General features: G+C 40.6%; 2 protein-coding genes across 4 annotated transcripts in view; one reads left to right on the forward strand and one right to left on the reverse strand.

Moving 5' to 3' along the window:
• Positions 1-105: 105 nt before the first annotated feature.
• On the reverse strand, positions 106-9,495 carry snx8a (sorting nexin 8a). 2 transcript variants are annotated; one of them, XM_035655484.1, is made up of 14 exons: positions 9,267-9,495; positions 9,102-9,168; positions 8,262-8,389; positions 7,502-7,631; positions 6,430-6,620; positions 6,002-6,122; positions 4,752-4,888; positions 4,522-4,602; positions 4,263-4,423; positions 3,949-4,078; positions 3,785-3,853; positions 3,312-3,461; positions 1,742-1,891; positions 106-1,237 (listed from the first exon to the last, which is right to left on the reverse strand). In XM_035655484.1, the coding sequence occupies exons 2-14, from the start codon at positions 9,136-9,138 to the stop codon at positions 1,157-1,159; spliced, it is 1,566 nt and encodes a 521-aa protein (XP_035511377.1). In that variant the 5' UTR covers positions 9,139-9,168; positions 9,267-9,495; the 3' UTR covers positions 106-1,156. The 2 variants fall into 2 exon arrangements, with proteins under 2 accessions (XP_035511377.1, XP_035511378.1); XM_035655485.1 differs by lacking the exon at positions 8,262-8,389.
• Positions 9,496-9,900: 405 nt separating this feature from the next.
• The window catches only part of ttyh3a (tweety family member 3a), a 23,033-nt gene continuing 14,527 nt past the window's right edge, over positions 9,901-18,406 (forward strand). The window contains exons 1-7 of one of the 2 annotated variants that reach the window (XM_035654818.1): positions 9,901-10,193; positions 10,581-10,773; positions 13,456-13,625; positions 15,590-15,701; positions 15,859-16,079; positions 17,415-17,510; positions 18,249-18,321. In XM_035654818.1, coding sequence (XP_035510711.1) covers positions 10,648-10,773; positions 13,456-13,625; positions 15,590-15,701; positions 15,859-16,079; positions 17,415-17,510; positions 18,249-18,321 — 798 coding nt within the window. In that variant the 5' untranslated portion in view covers positions 9,901-10,193; positions 10,581-10,647. Of the gene's footprint in view, positions 10,774-13,455; positions 13,626-15,589; positions 15,702-15,858; positions 16,080-17,414; positions 17,511-18,248; positions 18,322-18,406 lie in introns of both variants that reach the window. The other variant, XM_035654817.1, reaches the window with a different exon arrangement.

Genomic DNA, 18,406 nt, shown 5'->3' on the forward strand with positions numbered 1-18,406 from the left:
GTTCTGTGTATTTTCAGCTGATCAGTTGGTGATGTAACTTCCAAAACAATTGTCCCTTTTTGATTTTTAATATTTGTTGTTTTCAGAAAACAATATACAAGTTCTGATAAACTGTATGTGTACAAATACAAATGTGCATTGTTTTTACACCAAATATCTGAAAAGCATTAAGTCTAATAGCTTTTAAAGTGAACAATATCCAGATCTTCTTTGCCCTGATACACATTACACACATTTCAATCATGTCTGTAACTGTGAATAATAATCATCTATTACAGTGATATGGCCAAAAATCTTCATAAAAAAGTAGTGATTATTGAATTTGAACTGTGTAGAATCCTGTTATATGATTTATTGCACAGCTGTGTATTTTAGTGAATTTATATCATATCTTTGGTGGTGAATCAATAGCTTATAGTGTTACTGTTGACATTATGCCACTAATGCCAGAGGTTGTTTTTGATCAATAAATCTCAATATTTCCCCTTTGTTGTGTTGTATACTTTGAGCATAAGCCTTTCAAAAATAGCTTATGAAATAAAAAGGGGAGGGCAGATATGTTGCTCTACATAAAAGTAAACACTTTAACATTATGAGAAATAGCACAATTGTCCATAAAAATTTAAAGTATGCTGCTACATATCCTTATAAACTAAAATCTGTATCAAAAATACATTGTTCTAAAGTTATTCAGTAAGTAAAACCAAAACCCTTGATGACTGGAGATTTAAAATAATCTCATCCTTTAATAAAGTAAAACTCATTTTTTTTCAACTATCTTAGTGTATAAAACGTGATTTAGGGTTTTAGTTGGGATGCATGAATATACTTCAAGTCTCACATGCTGACTGCTCCCTTATAAAATAACATTTAGAGTAATTTCCTTTATTTTATTTATTCTTTTCCTTATCAAGCAGCATGTAATGGTAGATGCATGAGCCCACTGTCTTTTCCACTCACATGATTGTTGATCAACCCATTTACAGTAAAAAAATTCTCTTATTAAATGGAATGTATATTGTCAAATAGACAATTTTGTAAAAGGAAAAAAAATTGTGTATTCAACACTTTTCTGTAGCACACAGAGAGTAATTGTCCAGTTTGTGATCCTCGTCAGCGGCAGTGTTTCTCTCCTTCCACCTCGTGTTTTTAGGTTTCAGGTGGGTGGTTTCAATCCATTATTACCACCAAAGAGACACCCAAGCTTTGGCTGGAGTTCATTCCACACCTCTCCCATCTGAAAAGAAAGCAATAAGTCACTTCTCTTTACCTAGAATTCCATGAACCATGAAGCTCATTATACTAATAGAATTCATTGCATCAAAATATTGCTTAGTGGTTTGCAGGTAATCATTTTCAGGAAACAACAACAATTAAAATGATCTTCAAGTACTGAAATATCCACAGACACCTTTTTAGAATGCCACCATATTGGCAGTGAAAAAAAGGTCTGAAAAAGGCATCTAACCAAAGAAATATATCCTGTGTGCTTTATTTGATTTATAATAATTATTTAAATATAAATAAATAAGCAAAGGCATATGAGAGATTCATTTGTTCATGTGAAATGGAAGCCAGCTTAAATCCTAGACAGGGAGATTATCCCTCTAGTGATACCATCCATCATTATTAGTTATTTCGTTGGAAGCCAATTTAAAACTGATTTGACCCTCCTGGAGCGGTACTGTGTCAATGTAAAGAAGGCTCTGTAGAAAAATGATTTCCAGACAAGCAGCCTCACCTCTCTGTGTCCTTGGACCTGGGAGTTAACAAAGGCCCCCAGAATGTGGGATGTGATTGGAAGGTAGATGAAGATAAGCTGTGTCTCTTGATGAAGGCAGAAAAGGGAGAAGTAGTTCCGCAGCTCCATCGTCTGAATGGCGTTTTCTTGCTAATAACAGAATAATAATAATAATTAAAAAAACAAATTGTGAAATTGATGCCACTTTTTAAATGATAATAATCCGTTTTAAAAAAAGCTTTCTGAGGGGAATTTTTCCTCCAATGATACCAGAGATGAGACGAGGCCGATAAAGCTCTGCTCATATTACCAAAACAAGGTGATGCCCTTAAGTCATTTCATTACATTTTAATTGGCTCTAGATCTGAATCACAACTTCACCATTTCTTAATCCTGTTTTTTACCAACTCATCCACTGTTACTGACACCAACACTGGGGTCTTCACTAATGAAGAAGCCCCATACAAGCTTGCACCAGGCAATGGAGAGAAACAATCATAGTTATATGACTTTGCATGGCAGGGTGCATTATTCTCAGCATGTTACTCTACTATTACTAATATCTGTTTTTATTCTACCAGTAATGTCGGTCTGTCTGTCCGTCTGTGGGTTTGACTGAAATCTCAACAACTGTTGGATGGATTGCCATGAATATACAAACACTCATTATATTATTATGAATCCTACTTCCTCTGGCTTCACATTCGTGATTTCTGTGAAATAACTTTGGACTACGCACAGATTCATGTTCGACTTTATGACTAAATGGCTTATGGCAGCTTTTGTTTGTTAATGTACCTTTAAAAATACAATGCTGCGCATTTCTGACAGCATATCAAATATGGAAATAAACAACATCCTGTCTGTTGATGTCATAATCTAAACACCTCATGGAAAGAGACTTAAATTTTCAAGTAACTCAATCACAGTTAATACGATTGTCTAAGCACAAACTGCAAGTGCATTAGTCAGAAACCGCCAAAGTATTTCATATCGTTGAGAGAAATTTATAACCACATATGCCAAACACAGAAGAACCACACTGACTAACAGTCACAAGATGAGAACCAGCAGGGATACGACAGAATACCGCAAGCTGACAAATGCTGTTAATTGGTATTAAACCTAGTATGACTCAGCTCTGTACCCATGTTTGAAATAGTGATTTGGTTCATTCAGAGTTATTATTGTATCTGCCCCCCTACATTGAACATTTCAATAGAAAATCAAGGGTAACCATTCCAATAGAAAGTATGCTGCAGCATTAGAGGTACTTGTTCACTTCAAATGGTCTAAATTCAACTGAAAAAGCTTGTATGGTTATTGATTTAAAAATTGGAAAATGTATGATAGTGTGAGAATATTTGGTACAAACTGTATATAAAAAAAAGATATCCCATATCACTTTTACTCATACCCAGTGGATGTTGTGAGTGTATTGCCAATAGATATGCTCAGGCCAATTTAGCATTTTATTTATCAAGTACTAAATGACTTCAAACAGTATGCTCTCAGTCAGGAAGCATCCTGACAGCCTCAATATGTGGAAAGAGAGAAACTGTGAGACCACCTGAACAATTCGAGATTCCAGCTGCTCCACAGATGCCTGCTCTTTGGGCTGCACCGTGGCACTCATCATCTGCCTCTTCATCACACTGTACTTGTGCAGAGCTCTCTGGTGCTCGTGGAGCACGCCCTTCTCGTGTCGCTCACAGAGATCCTAGAGAAAAGCATAGTCGCATAAAAGCTCTCCTCTCTCATAGTGAATGGGGGAAACTCATCTCAAAAATCTCCAAATGAGGTGCATTATTGTTAAAATGAATGAACCCAATATCCTGAATTGTGTAACTAATTGGACCAGGATTTACTGAATATACAACTCCTTGTTGTGTCTTTCCATCATAAAAACTGAAAATTGATTTTATTGCCTTTATGAAAACAGATAGTTCTGCAAAAAAAATCACCTGTCAGGCAATGTTGGGGACCCCTTGAAAGTGGAAAGGTAAATGAGCTCAGCAAAGACCAAAAGTGTAACTGACTCACTCTGTACGATTGCAGCAAATCCAAGAAAAGATTCAGTTTTTCCACAACATCATCCTCTTCCCGTCTGCCCTGAGGACATTAGCAAAACAACATTTATTACCCAGTGCCAGTTTTGGACAAGCACAACAGAGCAGGTGGTGGGGATGAAGGACTGAGGGCTGTACCTGCTGAGAAGCTTTGTCGGACAGCACAGCAAACTCCACAGACAGACTCTTCAGAGACTGACGCAGGGTCCCCCAGGTGCTTTGTGAGGAGGCCAAGGAGGGAATAGACGAAGCATCTGAGCCCAACGCGCTGCAGAAAACAGCATTATTACAGAGGCAGAATGTAACACTGAAGTGTTCTAGCTGCCAAATTAATTTCAAGCTAAAAACCATGAAAACACAGAACAACACAGAGGATTTGGAATCTTATTGTTTTCCCAGTCCAAAACCTCTGGATAGTGGAAGACTTTAACTTTATACCGATAATGAAATACCTGAGCTCTCTGCCAAACATGAGAAGATCAGTTGCATTCTCCTTAGAGCGCTCCGCCATTTTTTCTGCTCTGTCCCGCAGCTTGTGGAAGCTGTTGTGAATATTTCTAATGAGCTCTCTGCTTGACGAGAACTGAGCCTGAATATCGGCGGGTAGATATTCCTAGAAAAACAGATCCAACAAAGCTGATTGAAATTTTAAATGCAGTTGTTAATTGGTAAGTGTTTGGTGGGTTCTTCCACTGTGCATATGTGACAAACCTTTGCCTGGGTTGCAATTCTGTTGGTCATGAACTCATCGCCCGTTTTCTTGTAAGTGTCACGCAGCTTAGTCTGAACATCCTGTTTGGGAAGAAGGGTGGGGAGTGTGTGAGTGGAAAAAGACACTGAGTAGCTGGAACAGGATGTAGTTCACTGTCAGTCATCATGATGATAATGCTTATTGTGCAACAGCCCGGGCCACAGACCGAGGCAGCAAAAATACTACATACGGAGCCATTGAAGGTGAGGAAGGTCTTGACCAACTCATCCTCTGAGAAGAAGGGATGCCTTGCCACCAAGTTGATGAATCTGCCAAGAGCACGTCTCCTCCCCTCAATGAACTCACGCTCAGAGACAGAGGTCAAGACTGTGGACAGATACCAGAGGAAGCAAAAATCTATCTATGGATTTGTTTGACTAGGAAAGAAATGAGAACACATGAAGCAGCTTTACAGGCAATAACGTTGCTAGAGCTGTGGCTATAAACTATTATATAAACTATAATTTATATAATATATAGTATCACTTTTAAATAAACAGAAACATATAAGGAGAATTCCACCAATTGTATAAGTCAATGGCTGTCTACAGGAAGTGAGCTTACCAGACCTCTATCTCGCTCCTCATCTCTGCCTGAGGTTAGCGGCTCGAGGCTACATTAGCTGCTAACAGCATAATACACCCAAATGAACATTGAACTGTCTGTGGTTAAGTTGCATTGTGGGCAATGTAGGCCCCGGATTTTTACAAAAAAGAATGCATGGAACTAAAAAAAAATATAGATCTTGTGGTCTTTTTGCTGCATCAAGTTTAATACTTCTTTTTAACTGCTCATCATGACAATGTTACAGAAGTGCAATGCGAAGTCAGTGGAGTACCCCTTCAATTAACTGCATGTAAATTTTATGTTTTCAGGATCTTACTACTTATCTGCACTTAATGAAAAAAGGAATAATCAGATACACATTGAAGTAGATCATATATATACCAGTACAATCAGGGGAAAAGAGCACAATTGACAGGATGGCAGATTTACGTGTGGTATCTTTTTGACATATTCTGTACTCGATGAAGACCTCTAATTCAGACATGGTCTAAACAAGTCTTGTCTGTGTGTGTGTGTGTTGACATAATTATCATTCCAAAGCTACAATAAGTTATTGTGAACTGAAACAGGCTCATTTTACACATCACTAGTTTCCTTGTTTCTTTCAGGCAATAGCTTTAATGAATGGGGATGACTGTGTTTGAAACAATAGAACCTGCAGGAACAGTTTCTAAATTGAACATTTATTCTTTATCAACCAAAGAACACTCAGCTACCAGAACCCCCTGGATATTTACAGCTGACCTTTCACTAAAAGCACATAAACCCAAATAATGGGTCCAAAAATAACGACTCTAAGATGGAGGAAATGCAGAAACAAAGAAATACAATGGTGACTGTGTAGATGTCAAAGCTCACACAGAGTAAACATACCTCCTTTTAACATTCTTTTAGGTGGAAGGGCTGGGACCACTCTGTAGGCAAATCTCTGTAGCAAAACCTCGTGGAAGACATCAAAATCGCTATATCGTCGGTAAACTGATATTTTATAACGCTAAAAAAACAAAAAACAGAGAAAGAAAATGATCAGAAAAGTTGTTGGAAATTTAGTCACATAGTTGAAATCAGTGCTTTTCTTTAGGCAGACTACAAAAAATACTGGCACTGATTTCTGCGGCAGTACAGCCGTGTTGCCACTTCAACCCAATTAAATGCACACATAATTGAGAAAAATGGCAAGTTAAATGAGAAGATGTCACTAAATGTCATCTAAGTGAGGATAAGACAAGAATACTGCACCACTAGTTGAGGTTTTTCTAACACAGTCATTTCCATGCAGTAGGATGTTTTGGATTTCTTGCCTGGCTGGTGACCTGATACTCCACATGTTTGAGGAACAAGCCCTTCTTCTCAGGTATGAGCTCCACTTGGACTGTGTCTCGGGCCAGCAGTTTGTCCAGTGTCTGGGACAATGTCAGTACGTCCTCCTGTGCTGGCTGCATCCTTAATGCCCTCAGGTCCCTGGGCTCCCCGAGCTGAGGTTTTGGTAACTCTGTCAAGCACACAACCAGCACCAACTCCTAATATTTGTTTTTGATGAATAACAGATACATCTAGAATGAAATGAATTTCCTAACTGTCAGGAATGCTGGTGTTAAAACCACTTTTCTTTCTTCAACAGCTCACTACGTGTCGCGCTCTATTTGTCTCTAGCTAGCATAGTACTGTGCCTGGTGCCCGTGTGAACTGTTATTCATCCATTCCGGCACATTCCTAGAAGGTCATGAATTTGAATGTGATGTACTGCGACAAATGCAGAAAACTTGTTCTTGTACAGATGAGGAAGTGGCATGCAGCTAGCTGCCATACTGGCCACACCTGAAATAACAGAGAGAGCCTTAAATAATCACAGGAGGTTGGGAATGGATCTAACTGAAGCCAGCATAATGGCTACCTCTATGAAAACCATAAAATTCCCCACTATCATCTTCCCACTCTGGACCTAGAGAAAGAATGCAACACTTAAACATAGCTCAGGCTTCTCTACCAAAATAAAATAAAACAAATGACGCTGAATTAAATAAAAATGCTCTCTTTTCTTCTGCTGTGAAAGAGACAAAAACTATGGGATGAAAATGTATATTTTTGTACAAATACACTAAATAAAGTGCCCTCCTGTTACTTTATAACTATTAGTATATCAATAGCAATGGGTGGGTGTATCCCAGTGGTAAACTATCACAGAGGAATACTATTATGAATGAAACCATGAATCTATGTGAGCTAATAAAAGAAGGACATGTGCCCTGTACCGATAAAATATAACAGTAGAGGGATGGCTGAAGTTGCCTTTAGACACCGAAAGGAATGATCAAGCTACTCATTAAGCAGAAGTTTACTGCTCTCTGCCGTCACTGTAACACTGTCATCTACCTTGTATGCAGTTTTCCAGGAGTTTGGGGCTTGGTTGCTTTCCTTGCTGAGCAAGAGCAATCAAAGCGAGCGCTTTGTAGAGTGCCAACTTGCTCAGGAATCCATCTGTGGAGTCAACATGCTCAGCAATCTGAGAAGGACAAAGACATGACGTGACGGTCACCGTTTTTCACTCCAACGTCTAAATTGAACTGTGGTTAGCATTCCTCCATGCAAAAAGTGCTCACTAGACACAAAGGCGATGATATGCTGAAATGTCAGGAAAAGGAAAAATTCTACTGAACTATGAGCTGGCTCTGAAATAATATTGCACAGACTTTACACATTCAGAGAAATTGCATAACACTAGCCTATATCTCACTGTTAAAGGAACCAAATCTAACAGCAAATTATTTAAAGCCCCTGTCTTTAACACAAAGCTGGTAACACCTACCTGTTGATAGGACATTACACCTATATCTAAACTATCTGTATTGCCTAATATTAACACACAAAACACAATGTCTTATCAGAATCAAACAAATATTTGCTCAAGGATATCATGGAGTGTTTAATTTATTTATGTATTACTTTGAGTATAAAAACACAAGTCTCAGCATTGGTTAGTCTTCATTTGAAATTTTGAAAATGTTATTTACTGTTGTTTATGCTGGTTGCTGCCTCTGTCATTACAAACTACAGTTACATGGCAGCTTTTTATAAAAAGGTTGCATTTTAACATATTTTTCCCCCACAGTACATTAAAGTGTGAACCCCTCACCTGGCCTAAAACCGCCTTGGAGAGATCGGTCCTGTGGAGCAACCGCTGAAAAACTTCAACCTGCACTCTCTCATCTGTCCTACAGCAGATGGCCTCATATACTTCCCTGTAATAGGCAGGAACTGAGCCTAAAAGAGGAACAACATCTACATAGCATCACAACCACCCCAAGTATAAGAGATATGTCATGTGCAGCATACTCCTCATGAAAAATCCCTTTAATAGGAGGACCTTACTTTTACTACATCAGTGGTACTCAGTACTGAGGTTATCACTTTTTATGGGACTACACATTTTATTTCCCCATCATATGACTTCATATCATCTATAGTCAGATATAGTTTTGCTCGGATAATTTAAAGGTTTTCCAAAGCTGTAATATTTTCAGCCACAATAAAAAGAAAACATTCTCAGTACAACCTTTATGGGAGCATTACAGTGAGATGATTTCAGTATATGCCTGCAAGTGTGCTGCCAAATGTACTGAACTGTTTTTCACGTGGCAGGAAAAGAGCATCAAAACTTCAAATAAACCTTTTGCACCTCTGGAATTACCCTTAAAAGTAACATTCACAGCATGCGAGTCAAAACAGGATGAATCATTCAGGGAGGGGATTTTAGATGGAGTTACTTAATTCCGAGATCTTCATGTACCCAAAAGTTCTCATTGGTTAGTTCACATCGCAACCTCACCGAGCAGAAACATCCACATTTTTAAACAACTAAAACGACGTTTGTTTTACCGGTTCGAGACCGCAACACCGAACAAAAGTGCAAAGTAATTAGGAAATGATATGGCAACACTGTGTTAGGAAGACTAAAGAAGTTTTCGTACTGTACCTTCATTGATCTCTCCTGCCATGGTTAAGACTGTCATGTGAGCACAAGAGCACCTCCATGTGATTTCCTGCAGAAAAGAAAAAACAAGTAATTTATTTCTTAAAGTTGTAGTGAGCGCTGGTTAAAGTCCAAGTGTGGAGCAGAGCAGTATAACCCGACACTTACATGCACCGGCTGCTAATGAACGTGTCCTGTCCTTATCTACATGTACAAATCTTGAAGATGTGAAGAAACGCTGGCGCTTGTGTTTATATCCCAGCAAGCCCCTGTCTCTGTGAACCAGCTGATCAGATAGTGCTGTCTACTTTTCACTAAATATTATGGGAAATATTGTCTTATTTATGCCCGTTTATTTCCTCGTTTCACTTGTGCGGGTAAATTTGGTTTGATTTAATGTTCCTCATTCTTCAAATGCAAAGCCAACTAACGCTGCCTTCAAAGACCATTGTAAACCCCAGCTTCTAAGTTCCTTCTTCGTCGTAACAGTGTGCGGATTTAAAAAAAAAAAAAAAAAACGGGCGGCACAACTACATGATGGAGATTTTAATGTACCTGTTAAAGTTTTAACAAGTTTTAACCTTTTATTGGGCTAGCTTCATGCTTTTAGCCGAAGTCACATCCCTAGAAAACCCCCCGCTTTCTCAGTCGTATACCTCATCTGAACAAGTAGTCCCAATGAATCCGACGCTACTCGAACCTCCCATTATAGCTCCACCCTGTGGCGGCCTCTGGGTGGCGCTGCTGGGCCACTTTAATGCCGGTGCTGTGTCTCTGTGTGCGGGCCGGGCAACCTGGCAGCTGGGTGAGTGTCGTGAACAGTCGCCGTGTTGCCCCCCCCCCACACCCAGTCTCCCTGCTCGGTTAATAACTGGATGGAGGTTTAACTCGGAGGTGCTTGTTCGGGCTGCTGTGTTGGAATAAGACTACAAGAGATGAGCAGAAGAACCGGCAGCAGGAGCAGAACCAGAAACAGGATGTAACTAACCGCAGAGCAGAAATGTCAAGTGGAACAAAAGAGACTTCTTGTTGTTATTCGTCTCAGCGGAGTGAATTAACCAGCAGCTACACCGGCTAACGCGAGCTACATTACGGGTATAACTGGCTTAAAGAAAGAAGAAAAAAAAAAATGTTTTTGCACTAAAATAACTTAAATGGACCACGAACAGCTAACATTACAACACGGTACCGGTTAGAGGAACCACATTGATGATACAGGCGGTCGGGTTAACACGCTAACTAGCTCGGCTAAGCTTCAGCTACTAGTTAATGTTAGCGACCTGCTAGCTGTTGTTCTGGCCGTGCTTGTAATTTCAAATACTAAAAAGCTTTTTTTTTTTTAAATTATGAATTGATTGCCAGTTTTAGGTGTAAAATGACATATTTTTGACGCTTGAACTTTACCAGGTGGTCGTGTGTCTGGCTAGCTTGCTCACTTGGTTTCTCACGCTACACTGTTTTTGTCTTTCATCCCGGACGCAGACAGACTTTTTTTAAAGCATCCTTGCTTGTTTGTTCGGTGAGAGGATCTCATTGACATTTACTCGCCATGGCAGCAGTGGTGAGCTACTCTCCACCGTGGTGGGTGAACCTCCTGCACAGACTTCCTCATTTCAACTTAAAGTTCGAGCAAACGAGCAGTGATTTCCAACCAGAGGACTGGACATATCAACAGGTAAAAACACCTCACCGACCCCCTTTTTGCATCGTCTCAAATAACCCCAGAAGTTGTGATTCTACAGAGGCCTGCAGACATGTTCACAGCTAGTGTTTGTTTCAGTTGTGTCCACATTCAAGGCAGGATAATGAGGAGAATGTCATTGTGTTCAGTGCTTTCTTTGTGTCCGCAGCCTTAAATTTAAAGTGGAAACTGTCGCTCCTTGTGATTGACAGATGACCTGTTTGCACCTGTTCTTTCTCTTCACCTTTTTATCCATGCCACCATCTGTGTGTAGCTGTTGCATCTTGACCTTTTCCAGACACCAACCAGCTGGCTTTGTATAGTGACACCCATGCCACCTAAATTGACCTATTTGGTCTAAATTGGCCTCAGTTGGTGTGCAGGTTATGTAGATCAAGATCCAGGGATGTGGTTCTGCATAAACCCACAAAAAAAAGGGTTAATTGATTGTGTCAGGTGGTGATCTTCTGAAGGACGTGTTGTCTGAAGTTAAGGAATACATAAACAGCAGATTAAACTGTTCATTTAACTTAATCTGTCGTATAAAGACTTAATGTACCGACATCATTTGGCCCTAAAGTAACAGCGGTTATCTTTAATTAATGTATTAATGGACCTTGTTTTTGAAAATGCGTCATTACTAAATGGTGGTTTTTAAAAGGCTGTGGAAGACTTGTAATGAGTTGGAAAGGCTACTGGAATCACAAGAGACAGAGGGTTGATTTCCAACTAAAGTGAAAAATTGGCAGACATGGGTGGAAGCCATTAGATAATGTTACTTCTCTTTTTTTCTGTGGAAGTACGATTCAGAAAATCCTGAAGTGGATCACGGTTCCTAAGAAACAGGAAGACTTCTTTCAGACACATTCCAGACACGTATCGCCGTCAGCAGCCGCGATGTGCTTTCGCTTGCACAGACATTCATGCTTGAAAATGAAAGTAATAAAAGGTGAACGACATCCTCGTTTCACTTTGAGTCATTTGTGCAGGTGTCAGATGTTTGATGTCAGGTTTCATGGGGCCCACTTCGGAGAAAACATTTAAGGAATATACTGTTTACCTGAGGTGACACTGGAGCGCTAAAAAGGGTCGTCACTGTACCAGCTCACAGCTGTTATTCCAGCTCCCTCAGGTGTTATTGGGAGCCTTTTCCTGGTAGGATACGGGAATTCATTGGTGGGATAATGGTGGTTTGGCGCCCGGTGTACACGGCTACAAGTTCAACGTAAACAACATCACTGTTAGAAGGATAGGGATAGCCTGTGGGAATATGATCAGAGGAATGCACATTTTATCGCACAGGTATAACAGCTGTGTGAGGACATTATCTCACCCCCTACACACATCTATTACAACAAGAGCCAAACGTAAGAGCTCATCACTTGGTCATCTAACTAAACCATAATTATTAACCCACTGTGATGACAGACTGGTAATTATTGTCGATGCAGTGCTCTCACTCCGGCTTCAGGGGAAGTCTTGACTTGTCCAGATGGCTGCGCTCTCAGTGGTGCTAACTACAGGACTGCGTCACCTCCTTGGGTGCCTTTGAATTTGTCACTCTTACCTGATGCGCAGATGATATGATGGCACCACAAGTAACATGTGATAGGATTATGGTGTTTATTCATGGATTGCTGTTGCACTCAGTGAACCCGATCGGGTTGAACTGAGCAAAGCACCATACAAGCGCCAAGTCATTCAGTGGTATTTGTGTCTGATTCTCCACTCTGTTATTTGTTTGTATCACAGTCAAATATTGTGTTGTCAAGACTCTGCTTTGAGCCTGCAATTGTTCCAAGACTGAGTTCACTCACTGTCAAACAAGTTGACCGCCACTGCATCAGGGCGTGTCAGTCACTGCGATGCATCGTTGCATGCAAACCGAACAAATAGAACAACCCTGGGTTTTTACTAAACAAAAGTGCAGGATGGAAATCTGTCCCAGCCGCGAATCCTCAGGAGTAAACAGTGAACACAGCGGCCCTCTGTCTGACCTACATAGGAAGTGCTGCTCTTGTCTGAGAGGTTTGACCATGATAATATATTGCTCTACTGCTACTGTTGAAATTCTGCCACTGTATAATGTTGATAGTTGTAATATGCCGCAGATATTAACAGTTTTTTTTTAGGAAGTGTCTCTCCATTCTTCTTTTACTTTTGTACTAAATCACTTGAAAGAGGGCTTTTTAGTACTGTGGTTGTTGCTTCATTTGCCTCTAAGCGATCGAGTTCACAGTTAATTTGTGTACAATAAAGACAGCACTAACAGGCTGTTCATCAAAATCAAAAGCACCTTTTATTTTTCGTTCCAAACAACAGACTAAGATGAGACATGACACACATTGTAGAGATGTTTTCTCCTGATTATAGTGCTTGAGTGCTCCTCTCACTTGTGCACAAAACTTCCCTTCAGTTTAATGTAGGACAGAGATGAAGAGAATTGTAGCTCCTGTGTGGCAAATAGTATATTTATTAAAGCTTCAAATGCACACAAATCAATAAAGTAATAATGCAAGATATTCAGCAGTTAAGAAGGCAATGTATCTGAACGTCTGTGCTCTTTCTTCTAAGCATACTGTCTCCCTGTGACACACTTCGGTAGCCCATTATCCACATTGTTATTGATCTGAAAGTGCAATAAAGTTTCCATAACCCCATCCCTCTGTCCACCAGTCCATCCTGCTGCTGGGGGGTGTGGCACTCGCCTGTCTGGCCCTGGACCTCCTGTTCCTGCTCTTCTACTCCATTTGTTTGTGCTGCCGGCGGAACAAAAATGAGGAGCGGAGCAACGCTGACTGTTGCTGCACCGCCTGGTGTGTCATCATTGCAACACTTGTCTGCAGGTGAGTACAAACACGGGATCAGAGCGTCGTTCGCCAGTTGTATTATTAAGACTAGCTAATTTGTATTCGCACACCCAGAGACTAATATACAGGAGGAGGACATCGGTCAACAACTGGCCAATCGGAGCTAAATATGTAAATGATGTGGTCAGGCAAGAACTAACCTGAACCAGCCTGCTTCTCTGCGCCAAGGACACCAAACCAACCTACAGTAACTCCAGGAACATGGAGTTTTGTAATAACGATAGTAAACACAAATTCTGTAATTCTCCACATTTGCAGAGGTTTTAAATTTTGTCCAATCACCTCAATATTTGTGTATTAACTTGCCAACAAGAGAATATGCCTGCATATTTGGCAAATGCCCTCAGTTAACCACACACAATGATCCCAGGTCAAATTTTTATTTTACATTTCAGTAAAATAACTTCTTAGTGGAGATCCAAAGGACTTTATTACCCTGAACTGAGTGTCCAAGGCAAGACTTACACCCTGACTGACAACCACACAATTGCATGGTTAAATATGTACGTTATAAGCTTCTTTGTAAGCTAGAAAAACTACAGCTTACTTTAAAAAACTCCTGCTGGGTCTGTACAGCAATGCTGAGAGAAATGTATGTTTGCATGTGTGCACGCTGAAAGCACAAAGACTATAGGACTGCCCTATAGATTGGCTTCAATTTAATGTTTGGTTATTTTTATGTTAGAAGTAGATTGTGTGAGAACTGTACCATCTGGACATGCTTTCTATCCTTATACACTGCATTTGTTTCCTGTTTTCCTCCTCCTGTTGATGGGCCACTAGAGAGCCATCACGGTTGATTCAGAGTAGCACAAAGAGCTTGGGGACCTGATGAGTACCAGAACTGCATTACAATCACTGTATCTGTGGGTGCTTGCGCCCACGCACTAATGTGTTTTAGTTAAAGCAGGAAAAACTAGTTGTAGAGAATCATATATATATCTGGGAGATGGTTTGTTTGTTCTGTTTTGCTTTGCTTTTGTTCTTTGACAAAGTCCATGCTTGGTATCATTGAACAAAGCTCTGCATGCCTGTGATATTGGGATTATCTTCTTTTTTTCTCTGTGTGTTTTCCCAGTTAGTGTTGTGTCCTCCAATATTGAAAGAGCAGTACAGAGTTTCCGCAGGTTCACATCACAGCAGGGAGGTTGGTTTTGTTTTTGCTGGGACTCTGCCCCTGTTCACCTTTTTTACACTGCGGAGTGTGAGAGGAAGAGATTAGCAGCCCTCCACGAAGAGAGAAAACCCATTGATTCTTTGAGTGCTGTTGGCTGAACACTGTTAGACTTGGTCCGACTCAGCTTGGAGTGATTCGATCATTATCCTATTTGATCGGATCCCTCCTGGGATAGGAAGGGAGTCAGCAAAAAGACCAACAGCTGCAGCACAGGAAGAGATGGTGGTTTTCACTTGCAATTGCTTCTCAGAGTGCGGAAAGGGACTTTATTTATGTTACTGAAATGTAGAGAACATACAAATCAATATAACTGAACAGCTTTTTCTCTCTCCTAAACACACACATACATTTTCAGAGTGTTTTAAAATATTGTAGAAATATTTTGTTGTCCGTCTATCTATAGAAACTGTTTCCCATGCAGTTGTCTGAACTGTTTTTCTGCAACCTGAGTCCTGTCTGTGCAAATGGGAGCTGATCGCCTGCCTCAGTACAGCTTTTGTCAGCCGTAGTGTGGGGTTTGGGGCATAGCTGGTCCATTCCTCTGTGTCTCCATGGTTCTGTATGGAGTCTTTCTGCTGGAGCTGAAAGGAGCCTGTTGACTGGGGTCTGAACCGACAGGGTTAACGTAGAGTTCACACGCCTCTCTCCCTGCCTCGCTATCCCCCTCGCTCGCTGTCTTCTCTGTCTTCTCTCTGTGTCTTTTTTAACTAATCCCTCCTCCTCACCACCCCGTCTCCCCTCCCTTCCTTTTGTCTCCCGTCAGCGCTGGCATTGCTGTCGGTTTCTATGGGAACGGCGAGACTTGTGATGGAGTGAATCGGCTGACGTATTCCCTGCGCCATGCTAACCGCACAATCACTGGGGTGCAGAAGCTGGTAAGAGCACAAATTATACCAACACGTTTAATAATTCATCGTCCTTCTGCCACGAGTATTCCTGGTTTTTTCCTCTACCACTAGAGCTGTGTAGTGAATCCCCCTTTTCCTCCCCCAAACTCCATCATGACCTTGTTTGTCCCTGTGTTGGGTCTAGGTATATGACGGTACATCCTCATTGAACCAGACGGTAGACGACAATCTGCAACAGCTTGAGGGCCAGTATGCGCAGCATGCAGACTACCTGTCCATCATCCAAAAGCTGCAGGGCCAGCTGGATGAGCTAGTCAGACAGATGGTGGAGATTCCCTTCTGGGGCAACACCAATATCTCATTGGAGGAGCTGGCTGTTAAGATTGAGCTGTATGACTGGTACAGGTAAGACTGTGATAGTGCTGTCCAAGCATCATTCCAAAAAAAAAGCGTGGTGTGCAGATTAATAAATAAAACTTACATTCAGCTCCTCTCTGAGGCTGCAGAGTGAGGAGTGGCAGTAGTGCTGAGAAGCATCTTAAACAACAACAGACTATGATTCATGTGGTACATCACAATAATAGACTTTCACTGCAGACACACACCATCTAATACACTAATTCACTTCCTTGTGAAGATTTCGCTCATCTCTGACTTTATATACTGTTGAAAAGTTGAAAGTTACTTGGTCTCTTCCCTGGTGGGAGTGCTAGCTGAGGCTGCTCTGTTGGATATGTTTCTGCATTAAAATCTCTGAGTGAAACTGAAGTAGGAAGCGGATGCAAGCACAGACAACAAGATTGAGACGTACTAGTTCAGCATTTACTTAGGCAGCTGACTTACCAAGAGTCTTAAACATGCGCTGAGCTTCCCAATTTGGTAAAAACAAATTCAAGAGTGGTGGTAATCCCCCTTGGCCATACTGGGTTTGCTTACATATGTGCTTAATATTATAAATATGCAAATAATTCACTGTGTTTTTTATCGAATGTCACAGACTAACATGAATTCAAAGCAGGAAAGATAAGAGATACACATTGTAACTGTATATTGAGGGGTTGCAAGGTCACTTCTGTCATCCAAAAAGCAGCTCAAATTGATACTTTCATAATAACAAAATCAGATGACAATGTGAAAACAATGTGACAATGTGAAAAGGGGTCTCTCGTAGTGATGCAGCAGCCTCCTGCCTTTGTAGAGCTTTATAGTGAGTTTCAGCTCATTGTTTAGCTGTCTGGCTCTCAAAGTGTCATTTTTGTCACAGCAGGAGCTGATTTTAGTGAAAAAACTTCTAAAAGCCCGCTGGTACAGTATCTGCTCTGCACCAAACAGTAGACGGACAGTAAGTGAGGAGGTGGTGAACATAGTGGAGAATTTATCGTTAAAGCCGATAAGCAAAGCTCAAAGGGAGTGAATATTGGACTTACATTTGCCAGTTCACCATATCAGCTTAAAAGAGGAAGGCATGTTGTGTTTAAAACAAGTGGCTGTTCCCAGTGTGGCCAGGAAATCTATAATTGCAGGTTTAATTGTAATTCTTCAATAAATTAAAATGCCAAAAGAAACCAAAAATCTCCTCCTTAGAAAACAATCTACCTCAAAATAATGTGTGTTTATAGAATAAGAATTTTGTGTTTGAATTATTGTGCTCGCCTCGGAGATGCAGTTCTTTTTTTAATTGAGAGATGGTATGCTGTGCTGCACTTGGCCATTTGTTGTTAATGACACTTGTCTTCACAGGTGGCTGGGCTACATAGGCCTGCTACTGTTCGATGTCCTCATCTGCCTTCTGGTGCTGTTTGGCCTCATTCGCAACTCCAAGGGAACGCTTATAGGGTGAGTCTCATCACAAGATCGCAGCCACAAGAGCACGTCAGGGAAAATGGTTCTGTCCTGGGAAATTATTTGAGCTGTCGTCACAGAATGAGAGGCAATTACTGTACACGAAGCCTTCAGCTGATCGGGGCCACCTTGTCATAACAGTTTAGTCAGGATGAATTCATGCTCTATAAAATATCAGCCCAGTCACAAGTCATTTAGCATAAGCATCACACCCTGCTATACTAATGACACACTTAAATCTACAGGTTTGCCCATATATTTTTGGTTACTGTTTCATATTAAATAGAGCTGCTATAAAATGGCTGTTTGCATTTTATAGGCACTAAAAATAATAAAGTAAATGCAAAAGAGCCAAAGAAAATATTAACATAAATCCCTCATATAATTTAGACCACTAAGTGTTTTTCCTTTAATGGCAGATAAGGGCAAAGCATCTCTAAGCTAAATATGTAAAGAGATAATTAATTTGTTCATATTAAGATACATACACAGTAATGGCAATGCTTGAAGTTCTCTCTGTGGTTTAACACGTCGAGTGTCGACACAGTGTTTGGAGATGAGATCAGTGTTTGCACTTAATGTGATGGTTGTGAAGACTTGACTCCTTCTAAAGGACCAACTTAATTAGCTTAAACATATCTCCCTCTACACTGTATTAATGTTGTAAATATGAATAGTTTTGCCCTAACAGTGCAGATACTTGAACTTCTCACCTCCTTATGCTCTCTCCAGGGTGTGCTTTTTTGGTGTAGTGGCTCTGGTAATCAGCTGGGTCTCCCTGGGGCTGGAGTTGGCTGTCTCTGTGGTAAGTGTCTCCATCTGAGCATAATCCTGTTTTCCAGGTAGAAATGCCCAGTTTATTACGTATAATTGGATAACACAATCATTTT

Source organism: Morone saxatilis, unplaced genomic scaffold (genome assembly GCF_004916995.1).
Source record: "Morone saxatilis isolate NCDOM2014 unplaced genomic scaffold, NCSU_SB_2.0 Contig14, whole genome shotgun sequence".
In the NCBI taxonomy this organism is placed as follows: Eukaryota; Metazoa; Chordata; class Actinopteri; family Moronidae; genus Morone; species Morone saxatilis.

Excerpts from the sequence above, each read along its gene's own strand:
- snx8a (XM_035655484.1), bottom strand. The coding sequence starts at position 9,138 with ATGACAGTCTTAACCATGGCAGGAGAGATCAATGAAG. Across the intron at positions 8,390-9,101 it reads GGCAGGAGAGATCAATGAAG|GCTCAGTTCCTGCCTATTAC; the intron begins GTACAGTACGAA and ends TTCCTCTTTTAG. Across the intron at positions 6,621-7,501 it reads CCTGGAAAACTGCATACAAG|AGTTACCAAAACCTCAGCTC; the intron begins GTAGATGACAGT and ends TGTGCTTGACAG.